The 16,837-nt window shown below is 64.0% G+C and overlaps 2 protein-coding genes across 3 annotated transcripts in view; one reads left to right on the top strand and one right to left on the bottom strand.

Annotated features, from left to right (window-relative positions):
- Nucleotides 1–87: 87 nt before the first annotated feature.
- LOC310909212 (BCL2/adenovirus E1B 19 kDa protein-interacting protein 3-like) lies at nt 88–2,178 on the top strand. Of its 2 annotated transcripts, XM_083860807.1 has the most exons (6): nt 88–328; nt 884–1,013; nt 1,113–1,242; nt 1,317–1,411; nt 1,497–1,646; nt 1,843–2,178. In XM_083860807.1, the coding sequence occupies exons 1-6, from the start codon at nt 307–309 to the stop codon at nt 1,889–1,891; spliced, it is 576 nt and encodes a 191-aa protein (XP_083716933.1). In that variant the 5' UTR covers nt 88–306; the 3' UTR covers nt 1,892–2,178. The 2 variants fall into 2 exon arrangements, with proteins under 2 accessions (XP_083716933.1, XP_083716932.1); XM_083860806.1 differs by lacking the exon at nt 88–328 and having other exon boundaries at nt 376–1,013.
- A 281-nt stretch (nt 2,179–2,459) lies between these two features.
- Nucleotides 2,460–16,837, bottom strand: part of LOC310909195 (dedicator of cytokinesis protein 2-like) — a 44,100-nt gene continuing 29,722 nt past the window's right edge. Inside the window, exons 29-53 of the mRNA XM_083860790.1 lie at nt 11,471–11,569; nt 11,267–11,361; nt 10,975–11,053; nt 10,770–10,870; nt 10,589–10,647; nt 10,280–10,428; nt 10,022–10,107; nt 9,410–9,566; nt 9,009–9,049; nt 8,740–8,830; nt 8,538–8,657; nt 7,927–8,016; nt 7,702–7,806; nt 7,063–7,204; nt 6,806–6,887; nt 6,640–6,724; nt 6,321–6,407; nt 5,470–5,646; nt 5,295–5,378; nt 5,059–5,196; nt 4,651–4,748; nt 4,108–4,258; nt 3,761–3,869; nt 3,239–3,372; nt 2,460–3,150 (exon numbers count right to left, since the gene is read on the bottom strand). Coding sequence (XP_083716916.1) covers nt 3,061–3,150; nt 3,239–3,372; nt 3,761–3,869; nt 4,108–4,258; nt 4,651–4,748; nt 5,059–5,196; nt 5,295–5,378; nt 5,470–5,646; nt 6,321–6,407; nt 6,640–6,724; nt 6,806–6,887; nt 7,063–7,204; nt 7,702–7,806; nt 7,927–8,016; nt 8,538–8,657; nt 8,740–8,830; nt 9,009–9,049; nt 9,410–9,566; nt 10,022–10,107; nt 10,280–10,428; nt 10,589–10,647; nt 10,770–10,870; nt 10,975–11,053; nt 11,267–11,361; nt 11,471–11,569 — 2,649 coding nt within the window. The 3' untranslated portion in view covers nt 2,460–3,060. The remainder of the gene's footprint in view (nt 3,151–3,238; nt 3,373–3,760; nt 3,870–4,107; nt 4,259–4,650; nt 4,749–5,058; nt 5,197–5,294; nt 5,379–5,469; nt 5,647–6,320; nt 6,408–6,639; nt 6,725–6,805; nt 6,888–7,062; nt 7,205–7,701; nt 7,807–7,926; nt 8,017–8,537; nt 8,658–8,739; nt 8,831–9,008; nt 9,050–9,409; nt 9,567–10,021; nt 10,108–10,279; nt 10,429–10,588; nt 10,648–10,769; nt 10,871–10,974; nt 11,054–11,266; nt 11,362–11,470; nt 11,570–16,837) is intronic.

Here is a 16,837-nt window from a genome sequence, read left to right as displayed (position 1 = left end):
GGGGCCGGCGGGACAGAGGGGCGGGGCCAGTGGGGAGGGCGGGGCCGGGCCGGCTCCGTGCGGGTCTGCACGCGCCGCAGCCGACGCCTGCTCGCGCGCCGCACGTAGGCGCCGCTTAAAGAGGCAACGCGGCGGGGCCGCCGCCCCCGCGGCCGGGCGAGCTGCGGCTCGCGGGCCCCGGCGGGCGGAGCCAGCGCCCCTTTTAAGAGACCGGCTCCCGGTGCCGGTGGTTTTATTTACATGGGGGCTCGCGGGCGTCACGTGACTGTCAGCGGCGGGGGCTGAGCGCGGAGCACCCGCGGGGCCATGGCGGGAGCCGGTGACGACGGTCCGCGGGGAACCGGGGCACTGGGGCGGGATCCGGGCAGTGGGAGACCCGGGCGGGCCGGGGAACTGGGGCGTTTCGGGGCACCGAGGGGTTTGGGACAATGGGAGGGCCGGGGCACCGCGGTGTTCGGGACGGTGGGAAGCCAAGGGGTTGGCGTGCACACCTGGGGGTGTGGGTCACCGGGAGTCCCGGGTGGTTGATGTGCACTGTGGATGGGGAGTGGGTATGGGGAGTGTCCAGGCGGGGTTTCTGGGGGGCTGACGTGCGCCGGGGGCCAGGGAGCACAGGGGTCCCGGGCGGGCTGGTGTGCACCTGGGGTTGGGTCAGTGCGGGGGTATCAGAGGGGGCTGATGAGCACCGCGGGGCTGGGGGCAGAGGAATATGCATGTCCCGGGAAAGTAGCCCTGAGGTGCACAGGACGTCCCAGGTCGGGGACTGCACTTGGTGCTCCTGCAGTCTGCAGGCAGGGGTGCAGGGTGTGCTGGGGAGGGCTCCCGGCAGGGATGGGGTGCAGGGGTGGGCCCGGGACAGCGCAGGGGCTGACAGCCCCTCCAGGCTCCTGGGTGGAGCTGCGGTGTGGCCCAGGCTGCCCCGAACCCGAGCTGGCACCTTCGCCGTTCTCCTGCCACGCCGACGTGGAGCGGATGCTGTTGGAGGCCCAGCTGGAGACAGAGAGCAGTGATGGGTGAGTCCCGAGGGGGAGCCAGGCTCCAGAGCCCTGCTGAGCTGTGGCTGGCGCTGGGGCCACAGGCTGGGCTTGGTAACTGAGGGTTTCTGTTTGCAGGGCCCTGCTCGTGCTGGGCTCCCCAGCCTGGGATGACGACGGAGCCAGCCATGGGAGTGATCAGCCAGGGGAGAGTGAGGTGCTGCCTGCCCACAACCAGCCCCAGCCAGGCTGCCCCCACCCCCGGCAGGTGAGGGAGCTGTCCCCACCACACCCTGCTGTGCCCCTAGGCCCTGCTCTGACCTGCCCTGTGTCTCCTTCCAGTGGGATGTGCCAGAGGAAGCTAAGTGGAGGCAGCGACGCCTGACAGCGTCCTTGGGCTGGGCCTGTACCCGCTGCCCTCGGTACCTGTCTCCAAAGTAAGTCCTGTGTTCCCCACCAGCACGTCCTGCTTGCCCCTGTTCTGCTGTCCCTGTGTCCCTGTTAACCATGAACTTTTCCCAGGGAATTTGCCTTTGTGTGCTCCCCCCAGCCAGTGCTGTGGAGCCTGCAGGGAGGTGCAGTGGGGAGGAAGAAGAGACTTTTCAGTTCAGAGCTGCTGCTGCTCTTCATCCCCTCGCTCCTGCTCAGCCACCTGCTGACCCTGGGGCTGGGGTGAGTGTCTGAAGGGTCTCACCCTGGGACTGGGGGAAGAGGGAACACTTTGCATTTGGGCTGCTCATCCTTGGGTGCTGTCCTGCACCACTGCTCCCAGCAGCTGCAGCAGTCTACTGTCATCTCCCTTTGTTCCTGGCTTGCTGGGGGCCCAGCACCTTGTACCAGTGCCTCACAGTCACTCTCTCCAATCCAGGATCTACATTGGGAAGCGCCTGGCAGCCTCCTCAGCCAACCCTCTGTGAGGAACTGGGCAGGCAGCACCTGCTGCTCCATTGGGAAGGCGGGGAGAGCCTGGCACCAGCGCAGCCTGACCGCTCCCAGGCCCCACGTTTGTGGCACGAGGCACCTTCTCCCTGTGTCTCCCCCTCAGCCCTCGCCTCGGGAGCTGATCCCACTCTCCCCCGTAGAGCGGAACCTGCTGATGGCAGCTCCCAACTGCAGGCAGCCCCTCCCCTCCCCAGCCCTTGGTTACGGGTCCAGGTCCCCCTGTAACAGACTGTAAATACAACTGAGCCCACCTGAATAAAGAGCCCTGTGCTAGCTCAGGGGTTGAGCAGCGAGTCCACTCTCTGTGTCCAGCCAGCACAGCCTGGCTTGGGAAGTGACCATTGGGCTCCCTGGGGTCCTTCCCTGCAGCAGGAGGGCAAGTCCCTGTGCTTTGGGGTGGTGCCAGCTGGGGATGGGCCCCTGGGTGGGCTGTGGGCAAGCAGGCGTGGGTGCTGGGGCTCACATGGGTGCTCAGCCCCATGCAGGTGCCTGACTGATGCATTTGCCCTTTATTAGCCATGGCTGCAGTGCAGAGGCGGGAGCTGAGCGTGGCATGGCCAGTCAGGGCAGTGACACCTGCCTGGTGCAGGTGGCAGGTGTGGGCAGGAGAGGTGGCACTGCAGAGCATGAGGCTGCCAGGGGTCATGCACACCTGGCTGGCTCCTGTGCAGTTCACTCCAGGAATGTGTCCCAGTGCTGCAGGATGGGGTGGGCAGCCAAGGGATGGGAGCTGTCCCACGAGTGGGGAGCAGGAATCACACAGAAATGCCACTGGGGAAGTCTCTGGCTCGCTGCCTCTGGCACAGTCCATGGGCAGCTCAGGTGGAGGGAGGGGTGTTCTCATGGCTAAGAGGGGCTGCATGTGTGGGAGCTCAGCATGGCTCCAGTGGCATAGGAAGCATCCAGGGCCAGGTGGGTCCCTGCCCCAGGGAACATCTGGAGGGTGGCAGTAGCCAGAGCTGGCAATGCCCAGTGCACACAGAGAGTCCCATGGCCATGTGGGATGCTGTGGGTGTCAATGGTGCAAGAGGTGCTCCAGCAGGTGAGAATCAAGCAGGGCTGTGGGTTCAGCAGCTGGCTGGGCACAGGGGCACTCTGGGCAGGGGTGGCCCCTGCAGACAGTGCAGCTGCAGGTGGCATCAGATCAGAGCTGTGACAGTCGCTTGGACTTGGGTGGAGGCAGCGGCGGTGACTTGAGGCTTTTGTTCCCATCCACTGTTGGGGATGTGGATGCCTGTGAGCAGAGAGGGACATGAGGGGTGGTGGGGCTGGGGAGGCCAGAGCCAGCCAGTGCCTCCCCTCCAGTGCTTCCCTTCCAGTACCTTCCCTCCTGAAGCAGTTTCGCTGTGCTCCAGGAATGTCTCGTACACCGCGAGGCTGAACTTCCGGGGCAGTGGTGGGAGTTTGCTGGCGCTTCTCACACGGCCACCAAAGCCAGTGGGAGACAGGGACGAGCCTGTGCAGGCAGGAGAGGTGGGATGGAGGCTCAGCCAGCCTGGGGTTGCATGGGGCCCATCAGTGTGCCCAGGGCTGTAAGTCCCCAGGGCTGTCAGGGCCAGCACTCCTGCCTACGGAAGTGTGGCAGTGCTGGGCAGAGGGGACAGGTGCCATGGGATGTGAGCCCAGCCAGGAGCAGGGGGCTGGCTCCCACCAGGAACATCTCTTTGCACCAAGGCCCAAGTGGCTGCATCCTGCAGGGAGTGTTCAGCAGGGGTCGTGCGTGCGCTCCCACTCTGTACCACCACAAGGGGGTGAGGGGACCTGTGCTGAGGGAGCTGTGGGAGGGCACAGCCCTGCTCGTGGGGCTGCAGGGACTCTCAGGAAGGTGGCCTGGCAGGTTGTACCTGCAGCGCTGGGCTGAGCACTGGCAGCAGCTCGGCTTGGCGGGGGCTGTTTCCCATCAGCGCTCAGGCTCCTCTCATTCATGGGGCAGGAGAGTCTCCACTTCTCATCCTGGGACACAGAAGGAAGGCTCAGCACCTTGGAGGGCCAGGCTGGATTGCAGCCCCTGCAGCTCTTGGTCTCCAGCCTTGCACCCCTCCAGCCCTCCCTGCAGCAGGGGCTGCACCAGCCCCTCGAGGGTGTCCCATCCAGGCTGGGGGCTGGTGCTGCAGGCAGGGCCAGGAGTTCTGGGTGCAGCAGGACACCCAGGAGAGTGTGAGCAGGGCCCCAGGGCTGTGCTGAGCATCACCTTGGGCTCTGGCAGCTCTGAGATGGACTGGCGCAGGTCCTGCCGCCGGGGCCCGAAGATGGAGCTGGAGCGGTTCTCCCTGTGCTCACTCCTGTGGTCCTCACTCTCAGAGGGGCGGGGGGCAGGCTTTGGGGTCGGGGGTGCCTCCGTGCTGTGGGGTGACAGGGACAGGTGAGGGGCAGCAGGGGAAGGAGGAGCAGGGCTATGCCATGGAGCAGCTGGAGCATCACTGGGAGTGGCTGCACTCAGCCAGACACCATGTACAGCAGAGCTCAGCAGGGGAGGTTTGGGGGACAAGAGTGGATGGCTCAGCTGACAGCAGTGTCCAGGTGAGCCTGGGGGCTGCACATGGAGTGCCTCTCCTCCATGCCCCCAATAGGGACAGGGCCACCATGGTGGACAGCCCCCTGAGATGCACTTGGCATAAAGAGAAAGTGGAAGGGCAGAGGACTAGGGAGGTGGGAGAAAAGCACCTGGGCCAGAGTGAGAAAGCTCAGCACGGGGAGCTGAGGGAGGTGAGAGGGGATGACCAGCACTCCCCACTGCAGCACTTGCCTGGCTCCAGTGTGGCTCAGCTGGTCCCAGTCAGGTACCCAGGCTATGGACCGGGGTCGGCCGCTCCGCCGGTCCTCAAAGAACATCTGAGAGACAGCCAGGAGGGATGAGAGGGCAGAGCCTCCCCAATCCTTTCCTGGGCTTAGCCAGGGCCATCAGTGCCCTCTCTGACCAGTCCTGCTTTTGTGCCAATGCCAGCCACCCCCAGGAGCACTGTGCCCTCTCCAGGGGCAGACAGGGACCCTGAGGTCCCTCATGTCCCGTGCTCCTCACCCTGTTCCCACCCCAGCTGTGGCCTCAGCCAGCTGCTCCCTGCTGCCCCACACCTGCATTGGCTCATCCAGTGTCACCCCCATGGTGCCAGGCTCTGCCTGTGACCCCCATCATGGCACTCACCATCTCACGCACACCATACTGACTCTCCACCTTGGCCCGCAGCTGCTCAAAGCACTGCTCCATGCGCTCGTGGAAGGGCCGCAGGTCCTCTGTCACCTTCTGCCAGTGGATCCGGATGCCCTCTGCCAGCAGCGGGATCTATGGGAGAACAGGGACCCGTGGGGCTCCCTGGGATGGGGAGGGACAGTGGACACAGGGGGCAGCTGTCCCTGCCAGAGGGAGGCTGCACCTGGTACCTGCCAGGCAATCAGGTCCTTCAGCTTCTGGATATTCCCTGCGTCCTCAGGGTGCTCCTGCATGTAGGGCTCCTGGAAAAAAGCCTGCAACGACCCTCCTCAGTCCCACTGCCGGGCTGACCCAGCTCCACACAGGCTGGGGTGGTGCTGGTGCCAGTCCTGGATGTGCCCTCACCTTCTCATACTTGGTGAAGCCACCCATGACTGCAGGGTCCACAATGCCATTGAGCAGCATGGAGAGAGGGTTGATGGGCAGGCTGGGGTCGTTCTGGTGCCTGTTGATTTCGCTCATGATTTTCTCATTGGTTTTCATCATGGTCTCAATGGCATTTTCCAGGGGGGAGATGGTGATCTGTGCACAGGGAGGGGTCAACACTTGCAAGCACAGCCACCTGCCCCCTCCTCATTAAGGCTGGCAGAGTGGGCTCTGCCCAGCCCAGCCCAGCAGGAGGGACCCCTGGGGCTGCACATCTCACCCCCAGAAGCCCCTCAGACCCCTGGCACGGGGTGCCTGGGGCTCAGCAAGAGGTCATGGGGCTGTGATGGCCATGCTGGTCCCAGCTCCCAGCACAGGGTCAGCCCCATGGGCACGAGGCAGCAGCGAGGCTGCAGGAAACCTGGGTAAGCACCGGTGTCACTTTGGGGGTGCAGCTGTGCCACAGTGGGGTGCACAGCCTGAGCACCACGGCAGACACACATGCAGCACTCATCCATCCTTGTGCCTGCAGATCCTGTGACAGCCCAGCCAGGGCACATCACATCTCCACTGCTGTGGCTCCTGAGGCTCCCTGGATGTTGGCCAAACACCCACCTCTGCCAGAGGAACAAAGCCCACGCAGAGAACTGTGGCAGCAGTTGCTGACCCCCCCCTCCAGCTCCTCTGCTGCTCCCCACACACTGTCCCTGCTGCCCATGGAGCATGGCACAGGCAGGACACACTCCCCGTGCCCCAGCCTGAGCTCCTGGCAGGGCTGAGGGCTGTGTCCATCCTGGGAGGGCCCTGCTGCCCCCCAGCCCCCTCCTCACCGTTTCAGTGGAGGTCACAACGAACCAGCGCAGGATGCCAGGCAGGGGATAGGCTGTCCTGAAGGTCGTCCTCTCAATCCACATGTTCTTTGGGAAGAGCAGCAGTCACTCCCCACCCTTTTCCCATCACCCTGGGTCACCCCTGGCTGCCCCACGGCATGGGGGGCTCCCACCTCCATGGGCACAGGACCACCACCTTCCCCACCCCAGGACTGGGGATCCCCTGTCTCTCCTCTGGACCTTTAGCTCCTTGCAGGGCCCTCCCAGCTCTCCTGTCCCTCCCAGCTGGGGGTCCTGGCAGCTCCTCCCATCAACTCACTGCAAATTCATTGTCAGGATCGTTCGGGCCCCTCTTGAAAGGCCGTGAGTAGCTGAACCGCTGGACGTGGTTGGCTTTGTAGAAGCTGTGGGGAGGGAAGGGGCAGAAGTGGGAGAGAACCCACCCACAGGGAGCAGAGCAGGGGCTCCCCGTGCTGGACACTCACTTGGTGATCTGCTCCGGGATGCTGCGGCCCTTGAGGCGGACCTTGGCCTCCTCTGCTGGCTGCACGGTGAAGCACTGGATGTCTGTGGGAGTGAAGGAGCCACGAGCACACACTGCAGGACAGGGCTAATGGGGACAGGGGCTCCAGAGCCCTGAGGGGAGAACCCCAGGGGCACAGAGAGGCATTTAAGGAATTCCCATGTGGAGAGTGATAGACCAAGCCACCCTCCCAGCCCTGTCCCTGTGCACAGAGGATACACTGCCCTGGGGAGTCAGTGATGTCCCGGCCTGGGGGAGATGTGCTCTTCAGCTTCTCAGCATTGGGGAAGGGACTCAGCAGTTGCATCTCGAAGTCCTCACGCCGCTCGTACTCCTTGCCCCGGTAGATGAAGATTTTGTTCTGCAGGGGGAGAAAGTGACAGCTCATCCCTGTGCCACAGAGTGGGGCCAGCGAGCCCCAGAGAACTGGGGTGCTGGTGCTGATAAGGCCGAGCCCCCTGCCAAGCAGAAGACACCCCCTGCTAGAACAAAAAAATCTCCCCGAACTCAGGAACTAGAGGAAAAAGGAAGAAGGCACATGGAGAATCAGGATTGATGCCAGCCAAGCAATGTCACTGGGGACAAATCCTGCCTGACAAATTCAGTGGCTTCTACGAGGGCATGGCAGTGTGGGTGGATGCGGGGAGAGCAACTGGACTTGTGCAAACCATCTGACCTTGCCCCCAGGACACACGTCCATCTCCAGGACAGACGTGGATGGGACAGATGCTGGGTAAGGAATAGGCTGGATGATGACACTCAGAGACCACAGCTCCACATCCAGCTGGAGACCAGTGAGGAGTGGGTTTCCTTGGCTATCGAGGTGGCAGCTCTGGGGCTGCTCCTGGATCTGCTTACCCGGAGGAAGGTGGGGAAGCCCTGCCCGTAATACCCCACGGCAAAATAGTCTGGGCTGGGCCGCAGCACCTTCAGGATCTTCTCATAGAACTTGGCTTCTCGTTGCTGCAGAGGAGAGGGGCAGGATGAGGACAGGATGGGGCCCTGCAGACCCCCCCATTCCCCCCAGCCCATCCCCACCATCCTGCCCTGCCAGCAGCACCCCCAGCCCAGCTGGGCACCCACCAGGATGTCACTCAGCATTTCGTAGTCGAACAAGTGGCTCTCGTACTGCTCTGCCAGCTCCTTGCAGATGTGGATGGCCTCCTCCCACATCTGGAGAAAAGAGGGGCCAGGACAGGGCCCCCCAGTGCAGAGTGAACTGGGGAAGAGGGCAGCAGGGACTTCCAGCAGAGATCACCCTGCACCTGTACCCCTGCTCCCTGTGAGGAGGGGGATTGGGCTCTCCTGTGGGGACTGGTGGTCCAGTGGGCCGCAGAAGGACTTGGCTTCCCACCATCTCCAGCCCACCTCATCAAGCCTTTGTCCTGAGATGTCCGAGCTGCCAGCCCCTGGCAGTACAAGGACTGGGCTGGAATGGAACAGGATGGGATAGGGATGGTCTAGGGATGGGATGAAGGACATGGGTGAACCATCCCACCCAAGCTCACTGCAGGGCAGTTCCAGCCCCTCTGCAGCAGTGGGGAGTGAGGAGCTGTGCTGCAAATGGGGTCTGGGAACTTGGAACAGGGGGCAGTGGTGGCAAGGAGGGCAGGCTTGCCCTAAGCCAGCCCAGCTCCCTCCAGTTGCAGGGTTTCAGAGGCTGCAGGTCTGTAGGGGCAGGTGGCCACACTCACCTTGCCCTGATCAAAGTATTCAATGATCTGGTTGTACAGAGCCTCCTTCAACTGGCGCTGCGTGTGCAGGTGGAGGCCATGTGGGTCTGGCACGGGGGCTGCATTTGACTCCTCTGACCACTGCACAAGGGAGCAGGGACCTGTCACACCAAGCCCACGGGGCTTCCCCCTCCTCAGAGCCCCCCGAGCCCCCCGTGCCCACCGTGAGCAGCCGGGCGTGCAGCAGCAGCGTGTAGGCTCCCTCCGTGTAGTTCTCGTAGCTGATGTGCAGATCCTTCAGCTTGTACAGGTACCTGGGAGCGGCAGAGCAGTGTGTGTGGGCAGTGACAGTCCCACGTGTGGGGCACAGCATGGTTTGGGCACAGAGAGCCATCACCCTGCCCCTCAGGGCACTCTGCCAACCCCATCCCACTGGGAATGCTCGGGACACCCCAGCCCAGGTGCTGCTGGTGCTCCCAGGGCTGTGCTCACCTGATGTACATGGCCTGGCGGTCAATCTCCTTGTAGAAGTTCTGTGGAAAGGCAGACGAGGCTGTTTGAGTGGCCCCAGGGATGGCACATGCCACAGCTCCCCCACACTGCCACCCTCTGGGCCACGGTGCTGCCAGGACTGTCCCCACACAGGGATGGGATTGGCCACGGCCCTGGGGAGCTGCACAGTGATTCCCAAGGGATGCCAGCTCTGGCACCACGGGCACCCCCTCTCTGCTGTGCTGGGGCTCCGTGGGGGGTTGGGGAGGTGCAGGAACAAGCCCTACCAACCCTGGGGACCTGGGGAAGCATGAGAACCACCCCCATTTCCCCAGGGAGCTGGGGACATGGGGATGAGCCCTGTCAGCTTTAGGGAGCTGGAGCAGGGCACAAGTGCTCACCAGGAGGTTGACAGTGCAGCTCATGCTGTAGGTCTTGTTCTCATCATTCATGACAGCCCGGTAGTCCAGGAGCCGCTCCAGGAGTTCACTCACCAGCCTCACAAAGTTCTCTCCAGGCTTGGCCAGCTCGGGGTGGCTCTGGCAGCAGCTCAGCAGGCTGGGGAACAGAGAGGGCCACGGGTCCCACTGCACAGCCAGCTCTGCAGTGCTCCCACCACTGCCCTGCTCAGCACCAAAGGGCAGGGACAAAGCCTGGGCAGAGCAGGGGCATCACCCAGGGCAGGAATAATTCCTGGGGCACAGATAACACCTGGGGCAGTAGTATCACCTGAGGCAGGGGTATCACTTAAGGCATAGGATAATTCCTGGGGCAAGATAAAGGTAATTCCTAGGGCAGGGGCATCAGACAGGAGCATGGCCTGGGACAGAGGTAACACCTGGGGCAAGCAGATGCAGGGGTCACACGATGGTGCTCAGGCACCAGCCTTTCTCCTTGCTGCTCCCTTTCTCCCATGGCCAGGGCACACTGTGAGGAGTGGGATGGCAGGGAACGGTGACAGCAAAGGGTGGTGCCCTGGGGAGGAGGTGGCAGGGATGTCACTGCACACTCACATGCTCTTGAAAAGCTGCATGTACTGCTCATCCCCCCGGCCACCCTCCACCTCGCTGTCCAGCTTGCGCAGGATCTCATCCTCAAACTGCAGAGAGGGGATGAAGACGGGGCTGAGCTCGGAGCAGCCCCTCCCCAAACACCATCCCAAAGAGACGGTTCCAGTCCCCGCTCCCCGGCCATGCCACTCCCCTGGTGCGGGTGGTTCCCACAACATCCCACCCCATCCTGCTCCCCCAGGGCAGCCTTGGCTCTCTCACCCGGCTGAAGCTGCCGGTGAGCCGGTGCTCGCAGAGCATCATGTCGAAGAAGATGGGGATGGTGGATTTGCGCAGCTCCAGCTCCGGCACCAGCGTCATCTCCAGGATGGGACCCACCATGCCCGGGATAAACTCGATCTTGCGCTGGCCTGGGAGGACAGGGAGGCTGAGGGGCAGATCCATAGCCATGCAGGTTCCAATGCCCAAAACAGCAAAATCCTACTCCCCACACCCACTCTGGGGATGGCGCTGATGGACATCAGCCCACAGAGACACAACAATCCCCCATCACTGCACACTGTGGCTCACCGAGGCTGTACCACATGTCCCGGATGGAGGCTCCAATCGTGGCTCTCATGTCCCCATACCTGCCGGGACAGAGGTCAGTCAGCATCACTCTGCAGCCCCGGGTGAGCCCAGCTGGCTCATCCCAAATTCCCTGACCTCGGGGCATGGTGGCAGCCCTAGGTCTGTGAGGGTGGGGACTCACTTGGCCAGGATGCTGTTGCGTTTGGCCGGGGAGAAATTCTCCAGCTGCAGGGACTCCTGGGTGAGGAAAGCCACGGCCAGGTGGAAATAGTTGTTCCAAAGCTGCAGTGGAAGCACAGGGATGAGTGCCAGGCTGGCTGGGGACCAGGCTGGGTCCTCTCCTGACCCACCTGGCCCAAAGCAGGACTGAGGCCGCACCCACCCACCTGCAGCTCGAAGTTGCTGTTGCTCAGGAACATCTCGGTCAAGGTGGTGGCAAAGTGGTTGATGGCACGCAGGAACTCCCTGGGGCGAGTGAGCACTGAGTGAGGGCAGCACCTGCATGGCCAGTGCCCAGCCTGGTGTGCCCACCATCATCACACAGAGGGGCGAGGTCCTTTGTGCCCACTTCAGTGCAGCCAAACACTGTCCAGCCCACCAGTCTTGCACGTCCGGAGCCCCAAGGCATTCCCACATCCACCCCAGCATCCCCCTGCACGTCCCTGCCCAGGCCCTCACCGGTTCTGCACCATGTTCATCACCATCCAGTCACCGGGATACACCGTCTTCCCAATCAGGTCCTTGAAAAGGATAAAAGTCTCCATGAGGAAGTCCTGCAAGGGAGGGAAAGATGTCAGGAGCTGTGCTGGACTGCAGTGCCCTCCGGGGGATGCCGTGAGGGAGGTGCTGGTGGCAGAGGGGTTGCCGTGGGGCAGCACTCACCATCAGCTCAGGCCGGGAGGGGAATGCCTGGATGTAGGTGCTGTAGTGGTCCTTGTCCATCTGGCTCAGGATGGCGGCCATGCAGGCCACGTAGTGGCTCTGGGGGAGAGGAGCTGGTCAGGCCCTGCTGGGACCTGCAGCTGCACAGGAACAGGACACTGTCCTTGTCCCTCCAGGAACAGGACACTGTCCTTGTCCCTCCAGCCGATTCATAGCCCAGAGCCCAAACTGCCTTGGGGTCTGTTCAGCCCCTCCTTCCCTGGTCCCTTCTTCCCCAGCTCCCCAGACCTCTCCTGGCCCCTTCATGTCCAGTTCCCAGACTGTGTATCCCACCCCAGTGACAGGATTGCTCCTGCACCCACCATGATGCCAGGGGGATGCAGGTGTAGTTACAGAGTGGAAGCACCTCTGTCATTTTTGAGATAATTTAAGACCATCTATAGATGTAAGGACATTTTGAAATTGGCAAGCAGGTTCCTTCTGGAGTGCCTCCAGTGAAGGGTCCCAAACTGAGCCCTCAGCTCAGGAGGCTCCCAGCTTTGTAGCAAGACAAGTGGAGTGTGCACGAGTTCTGCTGCCCAGAAAGCTGTCCCGGAGACACAGCCAAGGCTGGAAACTGCGGGGAAAGCGCAGCTGTTTCTGGGGTAAGATCATCGTCTGGCAGGCTCAGGAGGAGTGATGGGCCCTGCCTGTCCCGGTGTCACTGATGGAGCTTTGTGGGTGGCTTCAGGCACCAACCCACGCCCAGAGACTGCCGTGCCGTGAGTCCTGTGAGGGCAGCACCAGGCACTGGCCCCCACTGCCCATCCCGGGCACCTTCCACCCTGGGCAGGTCCGGCACTGCCGGAGCTTTTCCTCCCGGATTCCGGTGGAGACGGAGCCCCATTGCAGCCCCAGGCCAGACCTTGCCGATCACAGAGGACTGTTCGGGGAGGGATGTGGCTGCTGCTGGTGACCGAGGGCTCCAACTTCTCACCACGAGCCCCTGGGCAGCCCCGGGAGCTGCTCGGGATGGGGCGTGACCCGCCGAGAGCTGCCGCGGTGGAGCGACCCCTCCGAGGGGTTTGTAGGGAATTCTCTCGTGCAAAGCAAACGGATCGAACCCCAACTCCTCCCGCTCCTCCTTCGGGAATCCACGCGGTGCCACAGCCCCGGGACCGGGACCGGGACGCGCAGCCACCGCCCGGCGCGGGCAGCGCCCTCCCGGTGCCGGGACCGCGGTTCTCCCGGGGCTCCGGGGTTCGGCTCCCGGGCGCGCTCCCCGTGGCGGGGCTCCGCCCCCCGCCCCGCCCCGCCCCCGCCGCTCCGCCCCGGTACCGGCGAGCGCGCGCCGCCCCGCCCCGCCCCGCCCCGCGAGCCCCGCGCCCGCCGTGCCGGACCCGCCGCCGCCGCCGCCGCCGAGCAGCAGGTACCGGGCGGGATGCGCAGGAGGCTCGGCCGGGGAGCGGGGACCGGGTGCTGCGGGTACCGGCCCTGCGGCTCCCGCCGGTACCGGGAACCCGCGCGGCCCCGCGGCCGGGGCGTGGGAACCCCGGGGCTGGGAGCGGCCACACGGCGCGGGGAGCCCCGAAACCGGGACCGCGCGGCGGTGCGGGGACCCCGAGGGTGCGGGAGGGGTGCGGGGACCCTCGGCCCGCGGGATGCGCGGGGACCGGCGGGGCCGGGGCGAGGAGCCGAGCTGGGCTGGCGAGGGGGATCCTCGGTGTCCTCGGGGGGTCCGGGACCTCCCTGTCCTCCCTCCTTTGCTCCCGGCGAGCAGGAGCTGCCCGGGGAACTGCTGGAGGCACGGGGACGGTGGCACCGAGCAGCGAGCATCCTTTAGCAGGCACCGAGCATCCTTTAGCAGGCACCGAGCATCCTTTAGCAGGCACCGAGCCCCCTGCGCTGGGCACCCGCACCGAGGTGGCCCCCGAGGTGTCTCTGGGGGTCTCTGGGGGACAACAGCCGTGCTGGAACGGTGGCACGGTGTTGTAGCCTATGGAGGAGGATCTGTGGTGGGAGCTGCTGTGTTAGAGGGGCCGAGGACCCCACGTCGCGCCGCGGTGCCGCAGCCTCGCCCTGTCCGCCCTGTCCGCCCCGGGGCCCCGCCGCTCGCTGGAGCCGCTGTGGGGAGGGAGCGGCCGGGCGGGCTCATCTCCGCTCCCCCTGGTCGGGAAGGCGTCCGCCAGCCGGGGCTGTGCCGGGTGACACACGCACACGCAGATCCAGGGATGTCACTTTGGGTACCGCGCGCCGCGGTGACGCCGCCCGGGGCTGGAGGGATTCAGCCCACGTTGCTCCCGGCAGCTCCCGGCGCTCGAGGCCTTGTGTCCGCCGGCGGAGCTCCGGGATGCGGGAGCGAGCCCCGGGCGGTCCCGCGGGATGGGGATGCGCCGGTGCTGATCCTCCCCGCGGGAATACAAACAAACCCCGCCGGAGCCGCGGGAGAGGGGCCGAGGGCTCCGCGGAGCCGCTTTTGTGTTGGGAACACGAGGTGGACACGAATGAGTAACCACCGGGCCCGGGCTGTGCCAGCGCGGGGACACGCGGGGACAGCGGTGCCAGCGGCTCCCTCCGAGGGGCACAGCGAGCCCGGTGCGGCTCAGGGCGATCTCCACACTGAACCCCCGCCGGGGGGACGGGAAGGAGCCCCTCGGCACAGCGGGACGCGGGGACCGCCGGCTGCGCTCCCTCCCTGCCCGAGGAGCGGCTCCGGGGGGACCCTCGGGCAGAGCCGGGCTGAGTTTGGCACCTCCGGCCCTTCCCTGTGTCCCCTCTCCGCGGGGAGCGTTCGTCCTTCCGCCACGCTCGGATTTCGTCGCAGAAGCTCCTTTTGGGCTGAGGTTGTCTTCTTTACAAATGATAATTATTGTAATTACTTAATAGCATGGTGGCATCCAGAGGCCACGGATAATTAGTGGGTCTATTCCTGTCCCTGCTAACAACACTCCTCCAGTCCTAACCAGTGCCGCGGGCAGAGCCTGCCCCGCGTGTTTGCAGAGATGTTCCGTGTGGTCCCGACTGCTTGGCGGGGGGGGAAACTGAGGCACGAGGGGAAGGAAGGCACTTGCTAATTCCCAAAGTCCCCTGGTAGCCGGCGTTGTCTAAAGCGCACGGAGATAAAGGGGGGCGGGCTGCTCGATGGCATCGGGAATGCACTTAAAGGCAGGAATTTGTATTCTGGATGGACGTTCTCAGTGCTGGGAGCTGCAGCTGCAGAGGCCGTGGCTGCTGGCTGCCAGCACCGGGGCCACTGGGTGATGGTGGGACAGGGGCTGCTCCAGGGGGTCCCTGCTGCACCCAGGACTGAGCCCCCCGAGCCTGGGCCGGGGTGTGCAGGGGCAGCTGGGGTGGTGCAGGAACTCCTGGGGACTGAAGCCTTTCCAGCTTTTTCCAGATGTGAGCTCTGGGGAGAGTTGGTGGGTTTCTCATGCATTTTTTAGCCTGTGAGGGAGCCCACAGAGCTCAGGGTGCCCTGGCCCAGGCAGCTGCCTTGCACTCTGGGGCAGGTGGGCTCCAGATGGGTGCCCAACCCCTTCTCCAGAGCTGAGACATCCTCCTGAAGAGAGCAGGACTGCGGGGCTCTCCAGATGAGCTGGGTCTCCCATGGCCAAAACTCTCTGGGCTGTGTCCCACTTCCCTTGTCCTGTCACTGCTGCAGGATCAGCCCATGCTGGAGATGCCAGCACAGCCCTGGGTTTGGGAGCTGGGCACCAGCCGAGTTCTCTGGGCTGGATCTCCATCACAAGCATCTTCCCAGACCCGTGTAGCCACACAGGGCATCTCCAGGGCTCAGAGGAGGATGGTTTTGCCCATACCCCATCCACTGGGAAGGAAGCAGCCGAGCTGGGTGTTTCTCCTCCAGCCCTGGGGGTGCCACTGAACCACAGCGCCGGCAGCAGCTCCAGGGATGCTCCCCTGCTCCTCCATGGATGCAGCCGAGGGAAGCCTTGGGACACAGAACAAACTCCTCCTGAGCTGCTCCCGCTCTGCACGTGCTGTCTGCTCCACTCTGCCCGTGCTCCCCCAGGCAGGTCACTCCACCTCTTCACGTCTCATTAGAACAGTGATACCAGCACTCCTGTGCCTGGCAGAGAGGTGGGAACGCCAGCAGGTAGCACAGAGAACAGAGACACCACTGCCATGACAGCCGTATTAGCATCCACGGGAGACAGAGGAATAATTTGGCTTCTGCAGCTTCTGAAGGCTCGTGCAGAGGCTTTGTACTCCCGTCTCCCCGGCCGTGTGCAGCCTCCATCTGCAGCACCGGCACATCCGCAGTTGGAGGGGAGCGATGGAAGCGGAGCTGGTGACCTCCCATGTGCCAGGAGGATGCTGCTCCTCCTTCCCCGACCGACAGGATCCCATCCACGGGCACAAACCATGGTGTGTGTGGCCAGGCCAGCCAGGAGCCTGGGTGGCCCCAGAGAGGAGCCCATGGGTGCTGGTGCCGTGGGGAGGTGGGTGGCAGGGGCTCCCTGTCTCAGCCGGGTGCCAGAGCCTTCTCCTGGGCCCCGTGGCTGGGAGAGTGACTAATGTTCCCGCAGAGCACTTCAGCCAGTGACCTACATAGGGATGAGTGCGGATCCCTCGGCTCGTGTGAGCCGCTGCTTGTACTGGGACCCATGTGCTGGGGCCACTCCCAGAACCCCTGGGCGATGCTCAGTGTGGGGCTGGGGGGACTGTGGAGCACAGAGACCCCAGGCATGGCCTTGGTGACAGGGACAGAGCCTGTGTCCTCAGCCTGGCCAGCCCAGGGCTCCTGGGGGAGCTGCTGTGGTGCTCAAGCAGAGCCTTGAGCACTGCCCAGAGGGAAGGGTTCAGGCACTGCGAGGTCCATCAGGGACACGGGGAGCTGGGCTTGGGAACAGGAGCTGAGCTGGACTCAGGCAGTGCTGGGAATGTGGCTGGAGAAGGGACATCTCCTTGCTGGGGACTGCGAGGGCTGAGCAGCGAGGAGGGAGAAGAGCTGCTCGAGCGGAAGCGCTCCATTGGCACGAGTACAGTCGGATATAAACGGGCCGTGATTAAGTGCCTGCAGGAAATGAGAAGGTCTGTGAGGCTCCCAGCAGCCGGTTCTGGAAGAGCCTCCAAGAGAAGCATGAGGGCAGGGCATGAGCTGGCTTCGTGCTGGAGCTTCCTCAGCGAGGAACCAGATTTCGGGTGTGCAAGCTGCCCGAGGAGCTGCTCCAAGTCCTCCATCCTCGAGTCCCACACATGCTCTGATCTGAGAACAAACACCTCAAGTCCTCTCAGATCCAAGGCGGGATTAGGCTCTGCTGTGATGTGTCATGAGCCTGGTTCCTGCCCTTCCAGCACCTCATCCTCCAGTGCTGCCCCTCTCCACTGCCAGCAGCACCTCTCTCCTCTCTGGAGATGAGGAAAATC

This window comes from Zosterops lateralis, assembly GCF_965231275.1.
Source record: "Zosterops lateralis genome assembly, chromosome: 5".
NCBI lineage: Eukaryota > Metazoa > Chordata > Aves > Passeriformes > Zosteropidae > Zosterops > Zosterops lateralis.
This window is presented reverse-complemented; position numbering and strand designations above follow the sequence as displayed.

Bases quoted from the DNA above. Each gene is read 5' to 3' on its own strand.
- LOC310909212 (XM_083860806.1), top strand. From the start codon at position 541: ATGGGGAGTGGGTATGGGGAGTGTCCAGGCGGGGTTTCTGGGGGGCTG. The intron at 1,014-1,112 runs GTGAGTCCCGAG...TTCTGTTTGCAG, and splicing joins GAGACAGAGAGCAGTGATGG to GGCCCTGCTCGTGCTGGGCT. The intron at 1,647-1,842 runs GTGAGTGTCTGA...TCTCCAATCCAG, and splicing joins CTGCTGACCCTGGGGCTGGG to GATCTACATTGGGAAGCGCC.